General features: G+C 48.2%; 2 protein-coding genes across 7 annotated transcripts in view; one reads left to right on the top strand and one right to left on the bottom strand.

The window, feature by feature from the left end:
* Nucleotides 1–16,978, bottom strand: part of RABGAP1 (RAB GTPase activating protein 1) — a 100,768-nt gene extending 83,790 nt beyond the window's left edge. Inside the window, exons 1-2 of one of the 2 annotated variants that reach the window (XM_081847514.1) lie at nt 16,816–16,968; nt 1,568–1,768 (exon numbers count right to left, since the gene is read on the bottom strand). In XM_081847514.1, the coding sequence (XP_081703640.1) occupies nt 1,568–1,717 (150 nt within the window). In that variant the 5' untranslated portion in view covers nt 1,718–1,768; nt 16,816–16,968. Of the gene's footprint in view, nt 1–1,567; nt 1,769–16,815 lie in introns of both variants that reach the window. The other variant, XM_081847515.1, reaches the window with a different exon arrangement.
* On the top strand, nt 16,765–21,186 carry ZBTB26 (zinc finger and BTB domain containing 26). Of its 5 annotated transcripts, none has more exons than XM_081847687.1 (2): nt 16,765–16,788; nt 19,108–21,186. In XM_081847687.1, exon 2 carries the CDS (start codon nt 19,118–19,120, stop codon nt 20,465–20,467), a length of 1,350 nt encoding a protein of 449 aa, XP_081703813.1. In that variant the 5' UTR covers nt 16,765–16,788; nt 19,108–19,117; the 3' UTR covers nt 20,468–21,186. The 5 variants fall into 5 exon arrangements, with proteins under 5 accessions (XP_081703813.1, XP_081703815.1, XP_081703814.1 ...); XM_081847689.1 differs by lacking the exon at nt 16,765–16,788 and adding an exon at nt 17,156–17,280; XM_081847688.1 differs by lacking the exon at nt 16,765–16,788 and adding an exon at nt 17,172–17,285.
* Nucleotides 21,187–25,884: the final 4,698 nt, after the last annotated feature.

Raw genomic sequence — 25,884 nt, 5'->3', positions numbered from 1 at the left:
TTGGGCTTCCCCCAGGCCTCATCTGAGGCTGCCCTGCTTCCCTTAAGCATCCAGACAGCAATCACTCAAACACAACAAACTCACTCAAATATCACAGCCAAGACAAGAAACAAGATAAGGTTCAAAGCCATCCAAGTCATTAAGCACTGTATCCAACCTTGGCCGGTGATAAACACTCTAATGTAACACAGTGTGGAGTTCCAGATTAGATAATTCCGTTTGGTAATTACTGTGACCTCGAATTGTTTTTCAAAAGCCTGCTCAAGAGCAGAGCTGGGCCAGGCCCCTACTTTTTAAACAGGGAACACAATACCTTTGGGAAGAAGCCTATTCTTTAGACTCTGGAGCAGATGTAAACTAATTGGAGAAACAGGAAGCATCCACGCACTGGGCTGGAGGAAATCATTCAGTGTCTTGCACCAAGCTCAATGTTGCCAGGATTCCCAACAAACCACATCACATTGAAACAGTCTGCACTAAATCAGGCAGGCTGCAAGCTTGGCTTTATCAGCCACACCACGTAGTCAACCAAACATTTAATAATCACAGTTCAAATACTGGAACAACAACACAGAAGAATTCTGGACACTCATGATCTGTGGCACTGGGACAACACTCCCCAACCCCTTCCCTGGTTTGGTTCAGTGCACAGTTAAAGAATATGGTCAGAAGCAGCAGCCAAGCCATGTAATTTAAACTGGGGTGAGGGCAGAAGCAGTGCTCTAGAGCAGTGTTTTCCAACCTTGGGCCTCCAGCTGTTTTTGGACTACAATTCCCATCATCCCTTGCCACTGGTCTTGCTAGTCAGGGATGATGGGATTTGTAGTTCAAAACCAGTTGGAGGCCCGAGGTTGGGAAACACTGCTCTAGAGATACCCATTCCAGGTACCTATACCTAAAAGAGGAACTGATTCATGTGAGCAGGCCATACTTCATTCCCAGGCTGCACTCCTCACTGGCCTTACTCAAATGCTTTCATCTGGCTGGAATGTGTGCTTCAGCTGTGATAATCTCTCTTGCTTGCCTAGATGGAGTGATATGGTGTGAGAGGGTACGTGCGCACAAACAAACCTCTGGTTTCTGAATGGGTGGAATATAACATACTGACGTCTGGCAGTGTCTGGTTTTTGTTCTGCCCATCACCACCGTGCCCACAAGGGAATGCAGCACTTTGACTGAAAAGCTATCCAGCCTGGAAATAGATCTTAGTTACAAAGTACTTAGCACCCACCCAATGCCCAGGTTTGCTTTCCTCCTCCTCCTTCCCAAATGTTTTTCATTTTGTATCATGCCTTTTATACTGCAAGTCTGAAGGCAAAGACTTGTCTTATCACTGATCTTTGCAAGCCACCCTGGGAGCCCTTTTCAGTTGAAGAGCGGTGTAAAAATGCTTCAGATTAAAAAAACGATTTAATTTGGGATTGCAGAAGCCAGTTCCAGCAAATAACTGCTGACAAATGGAACAGAGTGACCGTGCTGTGCAGATATATACCTTCCCTTCTTCCCCCATTCCCCCAATACTGAACTCCCATCTCTGTCTGATCAGACTTGAACTACAGGCTCTTACCTTCAGGCCTGTCTTTTCATCATCACTACCATTATTGGTGGATGGTGTTTCATCCCCTTGCCTGGAAATCAAGACAAAATCTTCGCTGTTAAGAGTGGATACCGAGTCTGAAGACACACTGATTTTTCCAACAGAGGCCTTGTCATCCATGACTTTAAAAAAAGGAAGCTTGACTCATGGATGGGCTTGTATTACAAGTACCTGAAAAACAAATAAAATAAGTTTGTTTATTACTAAGCTGCTCCTAGAAAGTCATGTCTTGAGATGTTCTTAAATTCTGCACAGCTGCACAGTGTTAAGAACCCGCACACCTCAAGATGCTGCTGAGCCAAGTTACCACTTATCGCTACAGTTTATTTATACACCACTTTTTCAGCCAAAAAGGCCCCCAAAGCAGCAAACAACATGTTTTTATCCAAGTTAAAATAATTACATTAAATACTATTTCCTTTTTATTGTTGGCGTATTTTTACTGTAAACTGTTCAGATATTTTCTATTATTTTATGTGGTTTAAAAATACAGCAAAATGCCACAAATCAGGGGTGGAAAACCGAAGGCCCTCCAGATGTTGGCTCACCACTCCCATCATCCTTTCCCACTGGACCATGCTGAGTGGGGCTGGTGAACATCTGAAGGGCCCACAACTTCCCCACTACTGCCCTAAACCTTAGGAAATGGCCACTGAAGCAGGAACTGGGGCAGAGGTTGGCACACGTCATCATTTCAGCACAAGGCACTGACACAGATCTTCCAAGGGGGCAGAGAGGGGAGAGCAAGGCAACCCACAAGGCCTTTCCTTATCTTCAGTTACAGTGCTGAAACCAAGACAGAGCTGATGTCACCCACTTCACTTTCCCAACCTCCACATGGGTTTTTAATAAAGAACATTCCCAAGTTGCCCCCGCCATTCTGGTTGCTAAAAGAGAAATGGCACCCTTCATCCTCATGCTAGAGATGGAATGCAGCTCCCTGGAATAATGAACTCCATGCAAAAAGTCCCAGGTTAGATTACTGGCATCTTCATCTATATCAGAGGAACTTCAGACCAATAAGCCCAAAGTAGCCCTTGGGACTTGCTGCAGGGCCACACCCCTCACTGGCCCAGCCCCATGCCCTCCTCCCTTTCCTTGGCTAGAATGCAACCTCTTGCTTGCATGGATGGTGGGTGAGAAGAAGCGCTCAGGGTGTGAACAGAAACTGCTGGCTTTTGTTTGATTGAAAACATAGCCACAATGCGGGGGGGGGGGCAGCAACACAAGAATGGGCCTTTTCTGCAGTGGCCCCCCATTTATGGAATGCTCTCCCCAGGGAGGTTTGGCTGGAGGATTCATTATACACCTTTAGGCACCAGACAAAAACATTCCTCTTCAATAAGGCCTTTGGCTGATTGACATTCGATGCCCTTTTAAATGTGCTGTGGGAGGGAGGATTTTTGGTTTGTTTTTGTTCTTATTTTTATTTATTTATCCCTCACTGCGAGAGCTACAGGGAACCAGGCAGAGGGCCTTCTCGGCAGTGGACCCCTGTGGAACACCCTCCCTTCAGATGTCAAACAGATAAACAACAACAAAACTTTTAGAAGACATTTGAAAGGAGTTTTTAATGTTTGATGTTTTATTATGTTTTTATACAGTGGTACCTTGGTTCCCAAACTTAATCCGTTCCGGAATTCTGTTCCAAAACCAAAGTGCTCTAAAACCAAGGCGTGCTTTCCCATATAAAGTAATGTAAAATGGATTAATCCATTCCAGACTTTTAAAAACCACCCCTAAAACAGCAATTTAACATGAATTTTACTACCTAACGAAACCATTGATCCATAACACGAAAGCAATAATCAAAGTACTGTACTATAAAATAAATAAGACAGGGGCTTTTATCCATTTCTGCAGTCACACAATCAATCAATCAGTAGCTGAACTGGGTTCCGCACAGTCACAAAAACAAAGTCACAAGCCACAGTCACAAGTCAGTCCCATAAAACGAAGAACAAGTCACAGTCATAAAAATGAAAAAGCCACACAAACAAAAACGCAAAAAAAAAGCAAAAACAAAGGCTCCAAATATCACCTCTGTGTTGCATGGGTGCTCAGGACTCAACAGCCAACAGACTCAACAGGAAGCCTCTGGTTAGCAGCAGGAGACTCAATTTACAAATGGAACACACTCAACAGGAAGCTGTACACGTTCAGCTTCCAAGGCGAAGTTCACAAACCGAAACATCTACTTCCGGGTTTGCATTGTTCTATTTCCAAGTTGTTCATAAACTAAGCTGTTCTAAAATCAAGGTACCACTGTATTTTGCTTGAGGCCGCCCAGAGTGGCTCGGAAAACCCAGCCAGATGGGTGGGGTATGATGAGGAGGAGGAGGATTTCTGTCTTTTGTGTTTTTTATATTGTAATTTTATGTTCTGAACCACCCTGAGATCTATGGATATTGGGGAGTATACAAATTTTAATAATGATAATGGTAATAATACAAGATTAGGATTTGCATCTATTGATACACCAAATATTTGCCTCTGGCCACTGGCCACCACTGGCGTGGCTTGTTCAGAAGTTTCTCCATTGAGGAAACAAGGTCCTCAAGCTGAAAAATGCTTCCCACCCCCAAGGTGAATGACCCAATAACGTGGCTCTGGAATGGCACTCCGCCCAAGGCCCTGGAAAGTAAACAGCACTGAGCTAGGTGGGCCATGTGACACAGGACCCTGGTCCCCTTCCCCACCATTTCTCTAAACCGGGCTATCACTAGAGCTGAGCGATGCCTGGTGGTCAACATTGTGATACATCACCAGCTTAGCATTGTGTTCTACCAATATAGCACAATGTCTGAAATAAGGATGGAACTAGGTAGAAGTGAACAGGGTAATGTCCTGACAACTGCTACTACATAGGGGTGTAAAACTGATACATTTTTACTTACCTTTAACATGTTTTTACAACTGTTTTGTTATAGTACAGAGCAACAGGGCGGCAGGAATAATGAGAGGAATGATGACCAGCTTCACCCTTTATCCCACATCACAATTTTTTACTTTTTTTGCAATATATCTCCAAGTTGAATACAATGGTACCTCTAGTTGCGAACAGGATCCGTTCCAGAGGCCCGTACACAACATGAGCAGAACGCAACCTGCACCTGTGTGCCTGGCGATTCGCTGCTTCTGCGCATGCACGTGATGTCATTTTGCGTGTCTGCGCATGCGCAAGTGGTGAAACCCAGAAGTAACCCTTTCCGGTACTTCCGGGTCACCGCGGGACGCAACCTGAAAACGCTCAACCTGAAGCAAATGCAACACGAGGTATTATGAAACTGTTATCACAATGTGGACGTCAAACAAATTTTGGACAATGTATTGCTACATCGCCCAGCCCTAGTTATCATGTGGCTCCCTCCAGCTTTATCAAAGGCGGAAGGGTGCTCAGAAGGGCTGCTTGGGAGATGTGATCTACCTCAGTGTTTCCCAACCTTTTTTGGGCAAAGGCACACTTGTTTCATGAAAAAAATCTCGAGGCACACCACCATTAGAAAATGTTTAAAAAATTAACTCTGTGCCTATATTGACTATATATAAAGTACAGTGGTGCCCCGCAAGACGAATGCCTCGCTAAACGAAAAACCCACAAGACGAAAGGGTTTTCCGATTTTTTAGCGGCTTCGCAAGACGAATTTCCCTATGGGCTTGCTTCGCAAGACGAAAGCCCATAGGGAAATCTCCGGGACAGCGGGGAACCCTCCTCCCACCGCAAGCCCTGGGAACAGAGGAGAAGCTGCGCACCTTCCCCTCTGTTCCCGGACCTGTCCTGAAGGCCTGCGGCGGGAGGAGGGCTTTCCTCCCCACCGCCAACATTCAGAATGCTGTTCTGAATGTTGGCGGTGGGGAGGAAAAACCCTCCTCCCACCGCAAGCCCCGGGAAGAGAGGAGAAGCTGCGCGCCTTCCCCTCTGTTCTGGGACCTGTCCTGAAGGCTTGCGGTGGGAGGTCCGGGAACAGAAGAGAAGGCGCACAGCTTCTCCTCTCTTCCCGGGGCTTGCGGTGGGAGGAGGGTTTTTCCTCCCCACCGCCAACATTCAGAACAGCATTCTGAATGTTGGCGGTGGGGAGGAAAGCCCTCCTCCCGCTGCAAGCCTTCAGGACAGGTCCGGGGCAGCAGGCTGCTATCCGCAGCTTGGAGAGCCCTGCGGGGAAGTCCTGCAGGGCTCTCCAAGCTGTGAATGTCTGCCCCGCGCGAGGGGCGCTCTGCTTAAGAGCGCCCCTCGTGCGGGGCAGCAGGCTGCTATCTGCAGCTCGGAGAGCCCTGCGGGGAAGTCCGGCAGGGCTTCCCAAGCTGCAGATGTCTGCCCCGCCCAAGGAGCGCTCTGCTTAAGAGCACCCCTCGTGCGGGGCAGCAGGCTGCTATCCGCAGCTTGGAAAGCCCTGCGGGGAAGTCCTGCAGGGCTCCCCAAGCTGCAGATGTCTGCCCCGCCCAAGGGGCGCTCTGCTTAAGAGCACCCCTCGTGCGGGGCAGCAGGCTGCTATCCGCAGCTTGGAAAGCCCTGCGGGGAAGTCCTGCAGGGCTCCCCAAGCTGCAGATGTCTGCCCCGCGCGAGGGGTGCTCTGCTTAAGAGCGCCCCTTGTGCGGGGCAGCAGGCTGCTATCCGCAGCTTGGAGAGCCCTGCGGGGAAGTCCTGCAGGGCTCCCTAAGCTGCAGATGTCTGCCCCGCGCGAGGGGCGCTCTGCTTAAGAGCACCCCTCCTGCGGGGCAGCAGGCTGCTATCCGCAGCTTGGAGAGCCCTGCGGGGAAGTCCTGCAGGGCTCCCCAAGCTGCAGATGTCTGCCCCGCGCGAGGGGCGCTCTGCTTAAGAGCGCCCCTTGTGCGGGGCAGCAGGCTGCTATCCGCAGCTTGGAGAGCCCTGAGGGGAAGTCCTGCAGGGCTCCCTAAGCTGCAGATGTCTGCCCCGCGCGGAGCTCCCGCCGGGCGCGCAAGGCTTGGGGCGGCAGCCTGTTGCCCGAAGCACAGGGAGCCCTCCGGAGTGCTCCCCGTGCTTCGGGCGAGTGTCTGCAAGGCTTGCGCGCCCGGCAGGAGCTCCCGCCGGGCGCGCAAGGCTTGGGGCGGCAGCCTGTTGCCCGAAGCACGCGGAGCCCTCCGAAGGGCGCCCCGTGCTCCGCGCTGCCAGCTGCCGCCCCAAGCCTTGCGCTCTCGCCCGCCTCCCTCCCACGGCACACCAGGCAACGTTTCGCGGCACACTAGTGTGCCGCGGAACACCGGTTGGGAAACACTGATCTACCTGATTAACTCTGGCTTTCACTGATCAGAATGAGCCAGAAGACATGGCCTCCAGCTGCAGGGGAGCCTTTAAAGGCCGAGCTGCCATTGCATTTTGTTCCTAATCTCGCTGCTGGGAATCCAGTCCAGGGCTTCCAACAGGAAGTTTCACCAACCTCAGCTAAATGGACTAGCAATACCATGTTGCAGTAAATAGGCTACAGTTTATTGTGTATTATTCTGCTTGACCTGTTGCCTGCTTTTCCGTTATCTGTTATTTCTAATAAGAGATATTTCTAATAAGAGATATTTCTAATAAAATTTCACAATTGGATGAGTGATTGCCACCCTCAGGATTTGGGAATCCAAAATGCACCTAGACTGCATTGGGTTCCACACTATTGGAAGTCTAAGAGTGGAATTTACCCTATTCTCAGAGAGAAGCAGAGGGCTGGAGAATGGGCCTTGTGCTCTGTGTAAATTGCACTGGTCCAGCATCCCAGGATTTAACAATTAATTGGCAGTTCCCAGTTTCCCTCCTTTGCTTTTGGGGTTGGTGGTGACAGCAACCACTGGGTCGCAAGGACCAGCTGGCAGCACTGCAGGGCCATTCTGCAGCAGCTAGGCAAGAAATGCATTCCACCTTCACCACAGGCCAAATGGCCTAACCACACACCCCAGCACCTCCAGGTAGAGTCTGGAATATCCACTGCTTGAAATTGCTGCTGCAGTTCAATGCAGACAATACACTGTGTATTGATGCCTCAATTGGCGGACACATTATAAGGCAGGCAGCGCTTCAAAAAGCCAATACAAAATTGAGCTGGCACAACCGGCTCCTTCCTGCCTCTTTCAGACTTGGCCAAATTCCATATTTAGGCAAAAATTCAAAAAAGGAGGGAAGGGAGTAATTACAGAAAATTGGGCAAACTAAGCTGGCATGTGGGGAGGGGGAAAGGCTTCCTCGGTTTGGGGGAGGGGGGTCTCCATTGCTCCCTTCAAGTAGGAAGGCCCAGATCCAGGACCCTAGGCTCTCTCTTTTCAAAGAACTTCTTCCTGCTGTGGCCTCACCTGGGATCCACTTCACAAACCTCTGGTTTCATTATCTAGGAACTGAGAAATGGGAAGGATTTTTCACTGCAGCTAACTTCCACGGCTCAGCACACTTTGCATCCCATGCATATGTATTTAAAATCATCACAGTATTTCTGCAACACTTAAAAAGCTGGGGTCTGCTGCTCATGTAGTCCAAGGCACTCTGACTCCCAGAGGAATGTGAAAATAAAATTTTAAGCAAGACTACAAGAGTATACGCCAAATAATTAAGATAACTTCAAACCTCCCAGAAAAGTGGAGTTCGGCACAATCACAGATGCAGTCCAAGACAAATTTAGTAAGAAAAAAAACTTGCAAGAGACAATTGCCATGTCTCTTTCTAAGAATATCTAAACAAGTTATGGTATTTCCAGATCACTCAGAGAGCTGAGGGTTGGGAGGGAGTCCAGTTTTCAGATGTTTCAACATTTAGCAACATTTTCTCCTAACTTCTTGGACAGAGAAAATCCGCTTGTCCATTATTCACATACATGAATTAAATGGGGAAAGGGAGGGGGTGGGCTCCAGAAGTAGCCAGGGACATGCCTCGTCGCTGGCCGAATAAAAGCTTCATTTCCATGTGTTTGCATACATATATAAGGCTCACATTCATATACAAACCTTGCCCCAAGAATAGTCCAATTCAGCAAGCTAAATGTATCCGCCTTTTCATTTTGCTCCTGCCTGCGACAGGGAGGGGCCAGGAGTACAGTGGTACCTCGGGTTACAGACGCTTCAGGTTACAGACTCCGCTAACCCAGAAATAGTACTTCAGGTTAAGAACTTTACCTCAGGATGAGGTGGCGCAGCAGCAGCGGGAGGCCCCATTAGCTAAAGTGGTACCTCAGGTTAAGAACAGTTTCAGGTTAAGAACTGTTTCAGGTTATGACTGTTTCAGGTTAAGAGCTGTTTCAGGTTATGACTGTACAGTACAGTGGTACCTCTGGTCACGTACTTAATTCGTTCTCCAGAACGAATTAAGTACGTGACCAGAGGTACCACTGTACAGTCATACCTCAGGTTGAATGTGCTTCAGGTTGAGCACGTTCGAGTTGCACTCCGCGGCAACCTGGAGGTAACAGAGCACGTTACTTCCGGGTTTTGCTGTTCGCGCATGCTCAGATGCTCAAAATGACGTCACATGCATGCGTGGAAGCGGCAAAATGTGACCCGCGCATGCGCCATCACTTGTTACGTTTGCTTCAGGATGCGAACAGGACTCCGGAACGGATTCCGTTCGCATCCCGAGGTACCACTGTACTCAACGCTCCAGCTACCTTACTGATAACAGCCTTGTAGCTAATCCAAACCAAGAGAGCTAAACCAAATACAGAAGTTGTTCCTTAGAATTTCTGGAGGCTGACACAAGTTCAAAAATAGGGCAAACATCCACCCACACGATCTTGCACCCTCAGATAGCTGCACCCCAAAGAAAGGAGGGCTTCTCAAGAAAAACACCCTTCCTGGGCCCCTTCCAATAAATAACAAACACAGAGGTCTAGATTTCATAGCACTGCATCAGCAAGAAGAAGCTGGTGATACCCAATTATTTTTATACCCCTTGAAGCTTGGGATTTCTCCCAAGCTCTTTGGAGACCACAAAAGAAGCAAGCAGCCAGAAGCAGCCAGCCAGATAAGACTATGGAACACTGCCTTCTCCAAAGGTTCCTGCTTTTGAGGTTTTTAATTCCTCTCCCCAGGCAGATTTTCTGATTTCAGCAGCTAGGTAAAGGAGGAATAAAAACTGGTTCCTTGACAATTTGAGATGTACCACATTGGCAGGACCAGCAATCTGTCAGAAGGCATAATATCCAACAATAGCATTCCATCTATTAAAAACCAGGCCAGAGATCTTGATTCAAAGATTTTTCTGAGTCCTCCTTTAAAGGGAGAATACAAAATGACAGACAGCATTTGGCTCACCAAGGCTCTCTCCCTCAACAAGTTTATTTTCTCAACAGCTGGCAAGACGGGTCATTGTTTCCACAGGTAGTTACACCATCTTTGGGACAGGTCATCTTCTGTGCCAATACCAATAAATTTCAGCTTCAAAGGTAGGTCTAACGTTTTTTGCATATACCATAGAAATATTTACAACCCAGCAGTAAAGTCTGACCCAGCACAGTTGCAGCCATCCTTCAATGTGAGTAATCAGCACAATAGTTTCGTTCATTTTTATCCGAGAAAAGTGACGCACCAAAGAAGCAGTAAAGCATCTTTTTTTTATTAAATAAAAAATAAAAATAAAAGTTTGCTTTTCACATTGCCCAATCAACCCTTCAGCTGGAGAATAGACATTTCTTGCTGAACAAGAAAGAGGATCCACCACTCAATCTGAGAAGCCACAAACACACAAAGATTCTGTGCTAAGAATTCAGCTCCCCAAAACATTTGCAAGTCATTTTGAAAGAGGAAATGGCATGCTTCAGCCACCCAGGAGAGAAATTCAGATTTCCCTATCCAGTCTTGTAAGTAAACAACAACAAAAAGTGATCATGCAGTTTTTGGCACATGCTGAAAACTTACCTGTTTACCGAGGCCTTTGCTATCAAATATACCAGCCACTTGTCAGAACTATTCTAGTTAAACGGAGTCTTGAAACGCTGCTAGATTTATTATTTTATATTTGTATTTTCAATGGATTCTACTGTTAGCCTCCTTGAAATACTCTTCATAATAGGCAAGATATTTATTTAATTTACTAGCTGGTTAGAGACTGCCCAAGAAGGGAGAACATCCCTCCTGCATTTCTCTGCTGGATGTGGAGAAGGGGGGGGGGGGGCTTCTCGCCTTCTTGCTTGCCATGCTAGATGTAAAGAGGGGCTTAACATCTCATCTTTCCTCTGCTAGTCCACTTACCCACCTGTATAAAGCTCTGTGCTGTCTCAAAGGGAGCATATAAATACAAGGCTGACTCAATGGGAATCTAAGCACAAATACAGGCATTCAGACCAATTAGACTTTAATCTTAAAATCTTGAGGATTAGTAAGTAGCCCAAGTGCTACTATTAGGCTCTCTTCCAACTTTTTTTTGTTGGGGGGGGTCACTACATGACCACAACAGTGTCATGGGCAACAGAAGATAGTGGCCAGTGACAAATATGGTGGCAGTCAAAGATCCCAGAGAATTTGATCTTCTCTTCTTAATGTGTATTCTAAGCCTCATGTTGAGAAGCAGAAAATACATGGGATACAATATTTGGATATAACTTACATATATGACAATAAAACGAGCAGGTTTTATGGGCGAGGGGTGTGTGATCATCATAGTTGCCATTTATTTATACAGTTCCACATACGTGCATAGCAGGGCTAACCAATGTGGTACCTTCCAGATTTTGTGGGCCACAACTCCTATCAGCATGTCCAATAGTCATGGATTATTAGAAATGTAGTCCACCAACTTCTGGAGGGAACAAACTGGCTACCTCTGCTTGTGTGCAACAAAGATCATAGGTCCCTGTCCTGAAGACCTTGCAATTCTGTTCAACTACTAAGATTCCATTTGGTTTCAGCAGGGGATGAGAACTGCAACGTCCTAAAGGGTTGTAGTGCTACATAACTCAATACATAGCAATATATATAACTATATATGCACGCTATATATGGCACCCTTTCCAAACCTGGAGGACTCCAGATGATTTTGGACTGCAACCGCCACAGGTATGCTAAACAGGGAAGGTGGGAGTTATAGCCCAACAACACCTGGCAGGAAAAGCTTGAAGTTCTTTCTTGTTTAGTTTTAAGATGCTAAATTAGGTTAGGTTATTTACAGCACTTCTGTATGGCTTGATTTTTTGTATTCATTAATATTATAGTTGTCCCTAATTGTTCTTAATGGGGTTTTTTGAGTTATGATAATTATTGTTCATTTGGTATGTTGTGAGCCACTTTGAGGTCCACTGTGGAAAAACTGCGTACAAATAAACTGATGATGATGAACTACAGGCTCTGCTCCAGATATGGACCTAAAAAAAATTGACAACTCTTTGGACTCTCTGGTTGGTGTTTCAAACTAAAAGTATTTCCCAGGGCAGGCCACTTCAAAACAGTGATACAAGAATTTCATTGACACACACTGCTGAAGACTGTCTGGGGCATAAATCAGGAGAAAGCAACATTACATTACATTTATTTGTTTTTTATAACCTTCACTCAAGGCTATAAAACAGGATACAAGTATTATAAATAAATAGTAATTCTCTGGATGCCAATTACTTCTCAGAAACTCTGGGTCACAGTTGAAGCTTTCAATAATCTAAGGCAGGGCTTCCCAAACTTCAGTCCCCAGACTTTTTGGACTACAGTTCCCATCATCCCTGACCGTTGGTCCTGCTAGCTAGTGATGGTGGGAGTTGTGGTCCAAAAACAGCTGGAAACCCAAATTTGGGGAACTGTGGTCTAAGGAATTAGTGATCATCAGACTATGCTGAAAATTGTCAAAGCCTTCTTTTGTATGAACTTCAAAAAGCAATCAGTTTCAATGCATACCAACAGACATAGAGCTCCTGAGACACATCAGTGTATACACATATGCTATAATACTTTATCTACCAACAAGACCAAATATCCAAACTCCCTTTTATTCTTCTTTAGTTGCACAGTCTGTTTTTAGTTTTTTGCAATTTCTTGAACCATTGTGAAATGTCAAATATTCTAGAATTTCCCTGTTCTTTTGTTAACCTTTGAAAACCACATTAAACACACCCTTTTTAAAGGATTTTGCAATGGGGGTGAGCTAGCAAGCAGGCAGGCAGGCAGGCAGGCATATAACAAGGCCAAAGTTGAGCACTTTTTATGTCCCCTTGATCTCACTGGGGACAGACTGGTCATTGTGCTTAACTCCTCCACTGGAAAAAAATGCTTGGGTTTGGCTGGATTGTGGTCCATGAGTTCTGCCTCTCCCTGTCATCACAACCAATTTCTTTCCAGTATTATGCTGTAGCACTCTTAGTTATGTGCACTGTATTGTGGGACCAAGAAGCTGGTGCTCAAGCTACACAAACACTCCCTGCCCTTTATCAAAGGAGTTACAGCCTGCAATCAGGTAATTCTAAGCATAACATGCTCATCCAACTAAGCCAGCATAGCAAATGCCTCAGGGGGTGGGGCAGTGGCAGGCAGATGGCTGTGGTGTCAACTGATTTTCATTCTCCCTCCCTCCCCCACGCCTGTGCACTGTTCTAATTCCGGTTCAGTTCCTCTCTTAAAACTTCTTCTAAAACAAACACCAAATGCCAAATCAGATATATACAGGAATAAAAGACAACAAGTTTACTGTTTTTTACCACTCCCTCTTGTAAAAGTCAGAAAAACCTCGTTCTTTCCCCAACCACACAATATTGTTGCCAAACCAGTACTAATCTTGTGCTGGCTAAGTTTATCCCCTCACACACACTTGCATGGATAAAGCCTTTGTATTCCTAACACTTGTATTCCTAACACAGCCCAGGCACTTCTGGGGTGCACACACCCTTGCTGCTTCACTTCTCCAACCTACAGCAATCAGATTGTCAACAGCCCAGCAACACACACACACACACACACACACACACACACACAAACCTCTCCACCCCATCCTAGCTTTGTAAATAAACACCCTACAGAAACTATAGAAGCAAGCATGAGTGCTTCATCCCACAGACCTGGATACCATCATGGTGTTGTTTCATTTGAAGCAGATCAGCTCTAAAACACCTTCAGATAAATTTTATGGACTCCCATGTAGCTGAAAAGAGAAGGGCCAAGAAACAGAGAGGAGTGGGGCATGAAACCAGACTACACAGGCCAGTCTTTGTCAACCTGCTGCCCTCCAGATGTTTTGGGCTGTAACTCGCTTCAGTCCCAGCCTGCATGGCCACAATGACTGGGACTGATGGGAATTGCAATCCAAAACATGTGGAGGATACCAGGTTGGCAAACAATACCATAGATGTTGACATCAAACCACCATGAAGGAAAACCGTCTCAAGAACCTCCCTATTCACCTGTCTTCACCTACAAGAGAAAAACACGGCACCCTACACTTTGAAACTCCCTGCATACTGAGATAAAGCAGACATCTTCACTGTACTCTTTCTGGCATTTACTAAAAACATTCCTGTTTAGAAAAAAGCCCACCCAGATGCCTAGAAAGTTGAGGTGATTTTAATTTGCTTTAGTATTCTAACTTTTGTATGTATTGAAGTAGGGTTGTAAATTTTTCTTGATTTTACAGTGGTACCTTGGTTTTCAAACTTAATCCATTCCAGGAGTCCATTTGACTCCTGAAACCATTCAAAAACCAAGGCACGGCTTCCGATTGGCTGCAGGAGCTTCCTGCACTCAAGCGGAAGCTGCATCAGACATTCAGCTTCCAAAAAACGCCTGCCAACCAGAACACTTACTTCCAGGTTTGCGGCATTTGGGAGCCAATTTGTTCAGCAACTAAGCCATTCGAGAAGCAAGGTACGAGTGTACTGTTTTATCTTTTGTAAACCACTTTGAAGCTTTTAAAGCAGTGTGTAAATTTTATTACATAAATAAATACAAAATCCAAGATAAATATTTTTTCAGTCAGCCTTTCCTAAGGATCTGGCAAAGTTCTGCAATCCTCCATTTGAGACAACACTAGGTCAGCAGCCCAAATCTTCTAACTTCCATGGTTCCCCTCAATCAAGGTACAGAATGAGGGGCTGAGCTGAGAAGATCCACGAGTTAAGAGCTCAAGCTATCAACTCACCATTACATGAGTAGTCAGTACCAGCCTACATCTCAGGGCTTTTTATGCACACGACACGTACAGAGATGTTACTGTACAGTCATACCTCAAGTTGCGTCCGCTTCAGGTTACGTCTTTTCAAGTTGCGTCCCACTGCAATCCGGATGTACCAGAATGGTTACTTCCGGGTTTTGCTGCTTGTGCATGTGCAGAAGCACTAAATCGCGATTTGCACATGCGCAGAAGCACTAAATCGCCCTTTGTGCATACGTGGCACTTCTGGATACGAATGCTTCGAATTGCAGATGTGCCAACAGGACAGATTATGTCCGTAACTCGAGGTTCCACTGTATTGAAAGAGGCCCCCAATTAAAACCTCAGCTGCAGCATCACTGGCTCCCTTTATGAACGCTACTTTTCTCTCAGTCTTTCCCACACTACACATACTTACACTGCAGAGCTACTCAAACCAGCATAACTTACAGGGCTGTTCTGTGGACTATTAACCCAAAACATGTGAAGGCTCATACCATGGACACCAAAATATTGCCTGAGACAAAGAAACGCAGCTGCGGAAATTTTACTGCACTTGTCTCAGCTATTTTTGTGTGGAAACACAACACAAACAGCCACTATATTCTTATCACTGCTAATAATACTGTGTCATGATTATTATTTTCAATATCATCAATAACAACAAAAACAACAACCCAGTTTATTCAGTAAATTTAACTTTCACTTTTCCTCCATGGAGCTCAAGGCAGCAAACAGGGGCCTACTCCCCTCCCCCTGCTTTTATGCTCACAACAATCCTGTGAAGTAGGTCAGGCTGAGAAAGAGAACGACTGGCCCAAGGTTGCCCACTGTGTTTTATGACTGAAAGGGGATTTGAACTTGGGCCTCACCACTTCTCGTGCAATACTCTCCATCACACTGGAGTCTTTAGGAATGGTGAGACAGCACAGAGGATATGCAACACCAAAGCAACACCAGGTGTTGGCAAGAGCAACAGCAGCACCCCAACACAATTGCAAATAATTTATTTTTATTTAACATCATTTGTATACCAAATTATGAGGCCCTTCTTTGTGTGCCCGCTCCAAGAGAGCATTATCATGACAACAGCAGTAGCTTTTATGTCAGGAATGCAGAACCTGGTGTCCTCCACAAATTGCTGTACACCAACTCCCATCAGCCCCACCCAGCAATGTGGTCAAGAATGATAGGAGTTACCAGCACAGAATTTAGGTGTGGGGTGGCTCCGCTGCATAGGAAGGTGAGCCGAGGGGGTGCAAAATAATAATATGAATGTCTACATTTATACGGGTATCTACTGAGAAGATCCATAAAAAAGCAACTATACAAAGATGAATTATTGTTAAAATAAGTAATATAAGAAAGATTTTGTTACACTCCAGCAGCAGGAATCCACATTGGGGTTGTGCAGAAAATGTGACCAAGGGCTGACATGACAAACGTTTGTAAGTGTTATGCATGGGCCAAATGAACCAACCCAAACCCTGCAATCGCCACCTGAGGCCCTTCTTCTTGTCCCTCTGCTGTGAGAGGTCCGGAGGGTGGTGGCAACACCAGAACGGTCCTTTTCTGAGGTGGCTCCCCGTTTATCGGATGCTCTCCCATAAACTCCCTGGCAGCATCATTATACACCTTTAGGTGCGGGGGGGGGGCGGGTGGCAACCCTTCTTCAACCAGGCCTTGAGCTTACCGACATCCTATATATATATATCCTTGGAAAGGGGTTTGTGGGAATTGGGGCGGGGGGGCGGGTAGGTTTACTGGTCTGTTTTGTTCTTGTCATTACGCATTTTGTGCTTTAACCTTTCATTTTCACGCTGTGAACCGCCCTGGGATTAACGGGTGTAGGACGGTACATACATGTCATAGCTACCCATAATAATAAATAATGGAGAGCCGGCCCCCAGCCCCACCCACCCCTCGACCCCTGAGACCCTGAGGGAGGGCTAAGCGCCCGGCCAACCGCTCTTTCCACACAGAGGAGCGCCGACCCTCCCGGGGCTGAGGCGCCCGAGGGCGAGGGCGGCGGCTGCTTCTCCCTCCCTCCCTCCCTCCCTCCCTGCCGCCGCCCCCCCGGCCGGCCCAGCCCCGGATCCTCTCAGGGGCGGCCACCGCCCTCCCGCCCCACAGCCCCGCTCAGGTACGGGCAGGGCGGCGCCCGGCTTACCCTCTCGAAGGCCTCCGTCTGCCTCCCCGGGCAGCGGGAAGAGGAGGAGGAGCAGCAGCAGCGCAGCAGCCGCCGCCGCCGCCGCCACCGCCGGGCCTCAGTCGGGCCGCCTCGCAACCTCGATCCCGCCCCCCGCCTCCGCCTCCTTCCCCGCCTTCCGCCCTCACGTGACCGGGGCTCGGCCGGAAGACGGGCGCCCGGCCACTTCCGGCTCCCAGGGCTTCCGGTCCCGCCCCCCGTCCCGTCCTCTTCCTTAGCAACCCGTCTATCCCTCTCCTCTCGGAAAAGAAAGAAGCGGCGCCGGAAGTGGGGCTGCGGGGAGGGGGGTTGCGGGGATTCAAGCTTCCGGTGGCGGAGGAGGAGGAGGAGGAGGAGGTGGCGGAGGAGCTCCGCTGGCCGCGCGGTCCTTCCCGCGCCCCTCGGGCCAGCCCCGTGGCTGCGCCGCCTGGGGGAGGCGGAGAGGAGGTGGGGTGAGGCTGGGGGTCTGTGGGGGGGCCGGCGATCCTCCCCGCTTCTCCCGTCCCAGCCGTTGGCTGGTGGAACTCGCGGCCACTAGACCCGGCGGAGGTTGTCCCGCCTCTGGAGTGCTCCGATTGCGGGTGGGGGTGGGGCGGCGTTACGAGGCGGAGCCCAGCTGACCATCGCCCTCCGCATTCATGACAGCAGTCCGCCGCTGCCGCCGTTTTCCTGCTCTGTAAATGCAGCTGGAGGTTGAGAGGCGTGGTTTGGCTAAAAGGAGGGAGTGGGGACGTGGGGGTCGCGGAGTGGGACTTGAGGGTGGTGGTTGTTTTGACAGCGTGCTTCATTTGCACGGGAGAGCTGCTCTTGTGCCGCTGCAGCAGCGCTGCTTCTGGTCTTCCTATAATAGGCATCTGGTTGGTGGCCGTGAGGACAGAGGCTGGGCTAGATAACCTCCTCACACACACTGGGCCTGATTCACCTGCAGGGCTATTCTTCACCCCAACTTGGGTGCCTTTAAAAGGGGACTGGACGGATTCACAGAGGAGATAATGCTGTCAACCACAATGGCTATGTTCTGCGTCATGGTCTGAGACAGTAAACGCTCCTGAATGCCGGGTGCTGGAACCATAGGAGGGAAGACTGCAGCCCTTGTGCTCGGATCCTGCTTGCGGGTTTCCCTTTGCGGCATTTGAGGTTGCCTACTGTCAGGACAGGTCACTGGACTGAGTTGGCCGCTAGCCTGATCCTGCAGGCTCTTCCTGTGCTCATGTTTTGCCCCTGGGCAGTGATGACCACCGATTTGGATGGCGTTTAAAGAGAATTAGCTGAATTCATGGAGGAGATAAGCTACTGTCATTGGCTGCTGAGCAGGATAAGCTATGTTCCACCTCCGTGATTGGAGGCAATAATGCATCTGAATAGCAGTTTCTGGAAACCACGGGAGGTGAGGGGACTCTTGCGCTTGGGTCTTGCTTGCTGGTCTTCCACAGGCATCTGGTTGGCCTCTGTGAGAACAGGGTGCTGGACTAGATGGACCACTGACCTTATCCAGGTGGCTCTTCTTATGTTTGTGAGTGAGGTGCTGTAGTGATCCTCTCTTCTCCATGTTGAATTTGAAAGAGCCAAAGGACAGTCACGTGAGGAGCTGGTGACCTTCAGGAAGGCGTCTGTGTATCTTTCTGGGGAGGAGTGGGTTCAGCGGGCACCTTCTGTGTGCAAAGCAGGTACTCTGTCTCTGAGTTGTGGCCTCAGCACCATCCCACACCAGCTGTGTCATCTAGGGCCATTTAGTCCAGCCCCCTGCTGTGCAATAATCACAGCTAAGGAATACCTGGCAAATGGCTGTGCAGCCTCCCTTTCAAAACGGTGAAGAGGTTGATGCTTTTGTCTTTCTCGGTGCTTAATGTCATTGGTAGGTTTAGGATGAGATGGTGCATCTGTGCTGCTTTGATTGCTCAGAAACACCTCCCCACCCCCCACAGTTATTAAGTTTATTTTCCATTTTGTTTGTTTGTAAGGCTGGAGTCCTGTGCACGCTTATCTGAGGGTAAGCTCCACTGAACTTAGTAAGACTTATTCCTGAGTAAATGCATTCGGGGTTGCACTGCAAATAACCTAATTTCTGAGGTACTTTCCAACAGCTAATGTGATTTCCATGGTCCAGTCACTTCTTTCAGCAATATTGGGTTTGGGACAAGCAGGGAAACTGAGAAAACAGTAATTATTGTGATGATGTGATCATTACGAGAGCTACAGGGGAAGAAACTAGTACAGCCTTGAAACTGTTTCTTTCTGTGGCATTCATAGTATTCATCCACTTGCCCCTTTCAGGTTTGTCAACATGACCAAGAGAACTGATAGCCTCCACTTCCAGTTCGACAACTATGGGGACTCCATGCTGCAAAAAATGGACAAGCTGAGGGAAGAGAAGAAGTTTTGTGATGTCACAGTCCACATAGACAACCTTGAGGTTCATGGCCACAAAATAGTCTTTGCTGCTGGCTCCCCTTTCCTAAGGGATCAGTTCCTGCTGAATGACTCCAAGGAAGTGAAAATCTCCATCCTCCAGAGTTCGGAGGTTGGGAGGCAGCTGCTTCTGTCCTGCTACACTGGTGTCCTGGAGTTTCCCGAGATGGAGTTGGTGAACTACCTGACGGCGGCTAGTTTTCTTCAGATGAGCCACATTGTGGAGCGCTGCACACAGGCCCTGTGGAAATTCATCCGGCCAAAACATCAGCTTGAAAACAAGGAGGAGGGGAAGCAGCCGCAGCAGACTGACTCTTCAGAGCCAAACGAGTGCCCAAGGATGGGGAGTAAGGAGGAGGAAGAGGAGGAGGAAGATGACTCCTTGCTTCCAGACTCTCCATGCATCCAGCCCTCTGAAGACAGCCTGGACATGGATGATAGTGACATCCAAATTGTGAAGGTGGAGTCCATTGGGGAGGTTGCAGAGGTCAGAAGCAAGAAGGACCAGAACCAGTTTATTTCCTCAGAGCAGCAGAACAGCCTCCACTCATCAGAGCCTCAGCACTCCCTCATCAATTCCACGGTGGAGAACCGAGCAGGTGACCTGGAGCAGGGCCAACTCCACAACTACACCCTCTCGTACATGGGGGGAGACAGCCTCATCATGGCTTCCAAAGACATGTTTGGCACCAGCAACCGGGGGGTGGACAAAGGCCTTCAGTGGCACCACCAGTGTCCCAAGTGCACACGTGTTTTCCGGCATCTGGAGAACTACGCCAACCACTTGAAGATGCACAAGCTTTTCATGTGCCTGCTGTGCGGCAAGACCTTCACACAGAAGGGCAACTTGCACCGGCACATGCGGGTGCATGCGGGCATCAAGCCCTTCCAGTGCAAGATCTGTGGGAAGACCTTCTCGCAGAAGTGCTCCTTACAGGACCATCTCAACCTGCACAGTGGGGACAAGCCCCACAAATGCAACTACTGTGACATGGTTTTCGCCCACAAGCCCGTCCTTAGGAAGCACCTCAAGCAGCTCCATGGCAAGAACAGCTTTGACAACGCCAATGAGAGGAATGTCCAGGACATTGCCGTGGATTTTGACTCCTTCAGCTGCAGCTCAGGCACAGACTCAAAAGGCTGCCAGCAGGCCGAGGCCAGTCAGGTGCTGGACACCGGGAAACTGGCGCAGGCAGTGCTCAGTTTGCGGAGCGAAAGCGCCTGAGCGAATTGAAATGGGTGATGGAGCACCTCTCTATGAGCATTGGGGCAGGAAGAGCCGTGAAGAGCTGCTTTGGGCTTTGGACTTGGGTGTCGGCCCTTTAAGAGGCTCTGCTGGATGAGCTGTGGGGGCTGGACTGAAAATTGTAGCAAGTCTTCTGCCCTAGAGTGGTTTGATGTGTTTGGTGACTCCAAGTGTCTTTGTCCCTAGCGTGGAAAGAACTGAGGCATAAGCCTGCCTCCTTTGATATTTAGGTAAGGCAGCGCTGGATGGTCCCCTTTTTCTGAAGGGTACTTGAATTGTACCTCCAAGAAGCAGTTACCATTTTGTGGGCTGAAGGAGTAAATACAGACATACCCTGTGATAGATATGTTTTTCAGTGGGGGGGGGGAGGGGGGAACTTATGGGGAGAAAGCACTGGATAATTATAAGCTCTTAATATTTGTTAGTCCATCTGTGATTTTTTAAAACTGTATTGTTTAACATTGGATACTTGCCTTCTGTTCTTCTTACCCTCTAGCTGACCATTTTCACCCCTAAACTTGTTTGACTGTTGTGAGTGAAGTCACTTTCCTGATTTAAAATGGGTGAAGGCTGCTGCTACAGAATATGGCAATCGCCTCTGTGCCTCTGCCCAGGCTGAGTTCAAGTCCCCGACAACCCAACCCACCCTTTGTGGAAAGTATGTGCTTAGACTAGAAAGGCTAAACTTGCATGCCCCAGTTGTCTTTGTTTTCTTCTGGGCCTTTCTCTCATGTTGTTCCTCTCATCTGAAGTGGCATCCGTTTTTCTGTCCAGCAGCCAGACAGGCTCCCCCTCTTCTGCTTTGTATGGCTTCCAGACTTGCTCCTGGAGCCTCCCTCTGCCACACCTGACTATTCCTGTCCTCACCTGCAGTGTCTCTTTGTTTCCTTTACCTCCTCAGTCCTTGACCTCACCCTCGAGCCCTTCCTTCCATGACATTGACTGCAAGCTCTTGGGCCTGGGCCAGTATCTCACCCTGCATTGTGGATGCTGCTTGGAATCCTGTAGGCACTTGTGAGATAATTCAGGTGTCCTGTTACAGATGGTGAGGTGGTTGGAGTTGGCATAACTGGGCCCCTACCACACCTCCAAGACATCAGAGCTCTTAAGGCAAAGGAACCCAAGGTGGTTAGCAGATTGTTACCCTGAGTCCTCCCAAGCTGACTTTTGGGATTACACCTGTGAGGAGGGAAGAACGCTTGAGCAGTCAAATAATGGTTAAATATTTATTATTGTGATTTATAGCATACCATCAGTGTCACCCTGCAGTCAGGCCTGCATAGCAGGATAGGAGTCTCTTTCAGACCAACCCTGGGCTACCTGTCCCTCTGCAGCATTCTCTTTGCAGACTACTGTGGCCTGAGAGCTAGAAGCAGGAAATGGAACAGGGATTCTCCTGAGGGAGTCTCTCTCACTTCTGTTGTGAGGCTGAACTGTAAGGGAGGGTGATACGTGCTGCCATGACTTGGAAGGAATAGCATTCAATTTTGCATAAAGCTAAGGGGGCATCCAGGGGGGCATTGCCCCAGGTGCACAGTTTGGGGGGCACAAACCAGCCCCCTCCCCGCATAGATACCCATTGCAGCCTGCTGGTGACGGGAGCTGCATAGCAGGAAGCGTGAAGATGACCTTCCACATGCCCCACCCAGCACACAAGCACTCTCCCATCCACGGCCAGAGGCCCCAACCAGTGGGCCAGTGCTTCTGCACCTCCTGCCCCCGCTTTGCGCTCAAGAGCTCTCCCGGCGGTGGCAGGAGGTGTGGAGGGGGAAGAGCACCCTCCACGCCTCACCTGGAGTGCATGCGCTGTTCCTCGCCTGGGGCCTCTGCTGGCACCTGCCCACAGGAGCCACATCCACTCATTCTTGGTGCCATGAGAAGTAAAAAGAAAAGCAGGAGAGTGCCACAAGCTGAGACCCCCTCCCGCCCCACCCCCACACACCTTGTTTGTTCTCCCATCCTCTTTGGCCAAGTTCACACATACAGTGGTACCTCGGGTTAAGTACTCAATTCGTTCTGGAGGTCCGTTCTTAACCTGAAACTGTTCTTAACCTGAAGCACCACTTTAGCTAACGGGGCCTCCTGCTGCTGCCGCGCCGCCGGAGCACGATTTCTGTTCTTATCCTGAAGGAAAGTTCTTAACCTGAAGCACTATTTCTGGGTTAGGGGAGTCTGTAACCTGAAGCGTATGTAACCCAAGGTACCACTGTAATACTAAGCCAAGCTATGACTTAAATGTGAATGAGAGCGTGTCTAGGTATTCACAGCAAAAGCTCGCAAGCTTCACTTCTCACCAACCCTGCTGCTTTGCCATGTTTGGCTTAGCATTCTGGTCTAGTATTGGCTGTTTGCTGTGCCTGATTTCAAGCAAGCCAGGAGCTGTAGCCAAAGTTTGTTCGTAGTTATTGATCGCAGTTTTTCAAGCGTATCCACACCAGAGTTTAGCTCTGGCAGGATGCAGCAGAGCAGGAAGATGGTGGAACATTTGAGGCTGTTTATGCTGTGAGTACTCACCCATTCATACACTTAGCCATAGTTTTCTTCAGCTTTACATGCAAACCAGGGTCTTTGTCTCACTTCCTCACTTCACATATAGCATGCCTGGATAGCTCAGTTGGTTAGAGCGTGGTGCTGATAATGCCAAGGTTGCAGGTTCAATCCCCATATGGGACAGCTGCATATTCCTGCATTGCAGGGGGTTGGACTAGATGATCCTCAGGGTCCCTTCCAGCTCTTTGATTCCATTCCATTCCTCATCTCTTCTGCTTCCCCTGTTGTGAGAAAGGAGGGAATTGTAAGCATGAATTTGGGGAAGGGGTGACTCCTATTTCAGCTAGCAGTTGGATCCTCCTTAAAGTGTCCAGCACAAGGGCAGCGTGTCTGTAGCCCTCCAAATGTTCCTGGGCTACAGCTCCCCTCATCCATGATCTTTGGCAATGTTGACTGGGGCTTATGGGAGTTCCACTGCGGGGCTCTTGATGAAATGTGGGTGGAGCCCCAACCATCACGAACCCTCCTCCTTTTCTCCATGTCAGCAAGTGTAAGTGGGATGGGCCTCTTGTGAATTAGCATAGGGTAAAAGCTTTGCAAATACCCCTATTGGAGAGAACATAGGCTGCTTTTGATCTGTGAATGTGCTCTTGTACGCAGGACCAAAAGAACACTCAACGTTGTGTGTGCCAAGTCATCACAGTGGCTTCGAAATAAAACAACTGCACCACCTCCTAATGTGAAATGTGATCCGTGATCATTGTGAGCTGCTTTGCAAGGTTGAGGGGGAGGGGAGTTTCCCAGCAGAATGTTATTCATTACAAGAGAGCCGGGGGGGGGGAGTGGCTAAATCAGCAGTGGGGAGCCCCTGGCCCATGGGCCAAGTCAGCCCAGCTGGGCTCCTAAATTGGCCCGTGAGCCCATTCTACCTCAACCCACAAACTACTGCCCCACAGTTGATGACATAGGTGACATGAGATACGGGACAGAAAAATGCATGGCTGCAAAGCAACTATCAGGAGCCTGGTTGCTCCTTTGCGAGTTAATGACCTTTGAGGTTGCCTGCTTGAATCTCATCTTAGCCACAAACACACCAAGTGACCCTTATTTGTTTAATCAGTACATTTACAGATTGCTTGTTATTTGCCAGTATCAGCGCTTTCCTGGAAAATCAAAATACATAAATTACACTAATCACAAGCTTAGGTGATTTATCTTAAGATTACTCCAACTGCAAACATACAGAATATGCACACTATCTGCATCTATATAACTTAGAGATGAAGGGGGGGGAACACTAGGCAGGCAGCCTGATACAAGTTAACATAAAACACACTCTTACCGGAACCACTGGCAATACCACTCCTACCATTCACACAAACACTACAGCCATTTACTGCTATAAAATACGTATCTCCTCCAGCCAGCACTAATGCACAAAGCAGCCATTCACCCTAAACAGTACTGGGAACCCCATGTGCTGCACGCTCTAGATGGAATTTTGGCAAATCCCTCTTAATCCCAGCCTGTTACACAGGAAGGATAATACTACCATAAGGGGCTGTTCTAAAAATGAATGAGGCAATGTAGGCAAAGCTGTGTGGCCTGAGGCAGATGGGAGTTGTAGTCTAAAATGAGTGAAGGGGACCCAGTCAGCAAATGCCATACTAGTGCAATTCTTGGGGGGGGGGTGCATTCTATCCATTGTGCAAGCCTCTCAGTCTAATATAACTAACCACTAGTGCAGGGGGAGGGGAGGAGACCATCCATACATCCATTTTATCTTCTTTCTATCTGTCTAACTTACTTATTCACTGGAAGTTGTACCTTACCTTTTGTTTAGACATCAATGTTCAAGGCAGTTTAGACAAAATCTAAAGATGCACAAACACAGTCATCTGTCCAAAATGTAAAATAATGCCGTCTTAAAGAAAAAGGTCAGCAGGTTATAGGAGAGAGATCTGAAAGACTCTCCAGAGTTTACAGCTCATCAAAGGCACTGGGATGTCAAGAAGAACTTGCTGGATCCGGCCAAAGGGGGCCCATTTAGTCCAGCATCCTGTCACCACAGTGGTCAAGCCTGCAAGCAGGACATGAACAGCACAAGAGCCCTCTCCCCTCTTATGGTTTCCAGAAACTGGTACTTGGAATTGTTGGAAAGTAAAAAAAAAAAGTATACATTTTAACTTCGGGTCGTTTTCCATTCTGGCCTGCTGATTAGAAAGATGCTCTCTCCAAACAGAAGCAGTGTTGTCTTGGTATCATTAAGTGCAACCCCAAAGCATCCAGGCAAATGAGGTGGAAATGGCAGAGCCATTGGTCTTTGGCAGCAGAGCAACCTCTTTGGATATGGTGAATAACAGGACTTAGTTGGTCAACCAAGGCCCTTATCATACGAAGAAACTTGCTTTGCATACTACTAGATTGCAAACCTCATGGATTCAGGATCACATGCCTACAAGGGACTCCCCAGGTATCATCCAGATTGACCCCCAAACCTGTAACAGTATTTTGGGGGAAGATGATTGGGAGTGCAACCAGTCCCAGCATCATGAAGTCCTGCTGGCTGAGGCTGATTGGAGCTTCCCTCCAAAACATTTGAAGGCCAACAGGCTAGATTAGGCAGACCTCCATGCCACCCAACAAAACCTGTTCGTGGCACTTTCTGATTGAGGCCATTGGGTTCTGTCTGGGGCTGACGGGACCTGGGAGCCCATCAGTGTTTGAAGGGCCAGAGTTTCCCCATCTTCAGCCTGCAAATTAGAGACCACCATAATACGAGGCAACAGTCTCATTCACTTAGACTAGTTTTCTTTCACAGGGAATGGCCCTGCTTAGGGTGTCCCCCCCCCCATTTAAATAAGCCTAGTTTTAGATAGCATTCAGCTTTTATTCATTGTTGTTTA

The sequence above is a fragment of the Podarcis erhardii genome (assembly GCF_964252035.2).
Source record: "Podarcis erhardii genome assembly, chromosome: Z".
NCBI lineage: Eukaryota > Metazoa > Chordata > Lepidosauria > Squamata > Lacertidae > Podarcis > Podarcis erhardii.
The sequence above is the reverse complement of the archived record's forward strand: the minus strand, read 5'-3'. Positions and strand labels throughout refer to the sequence as shown.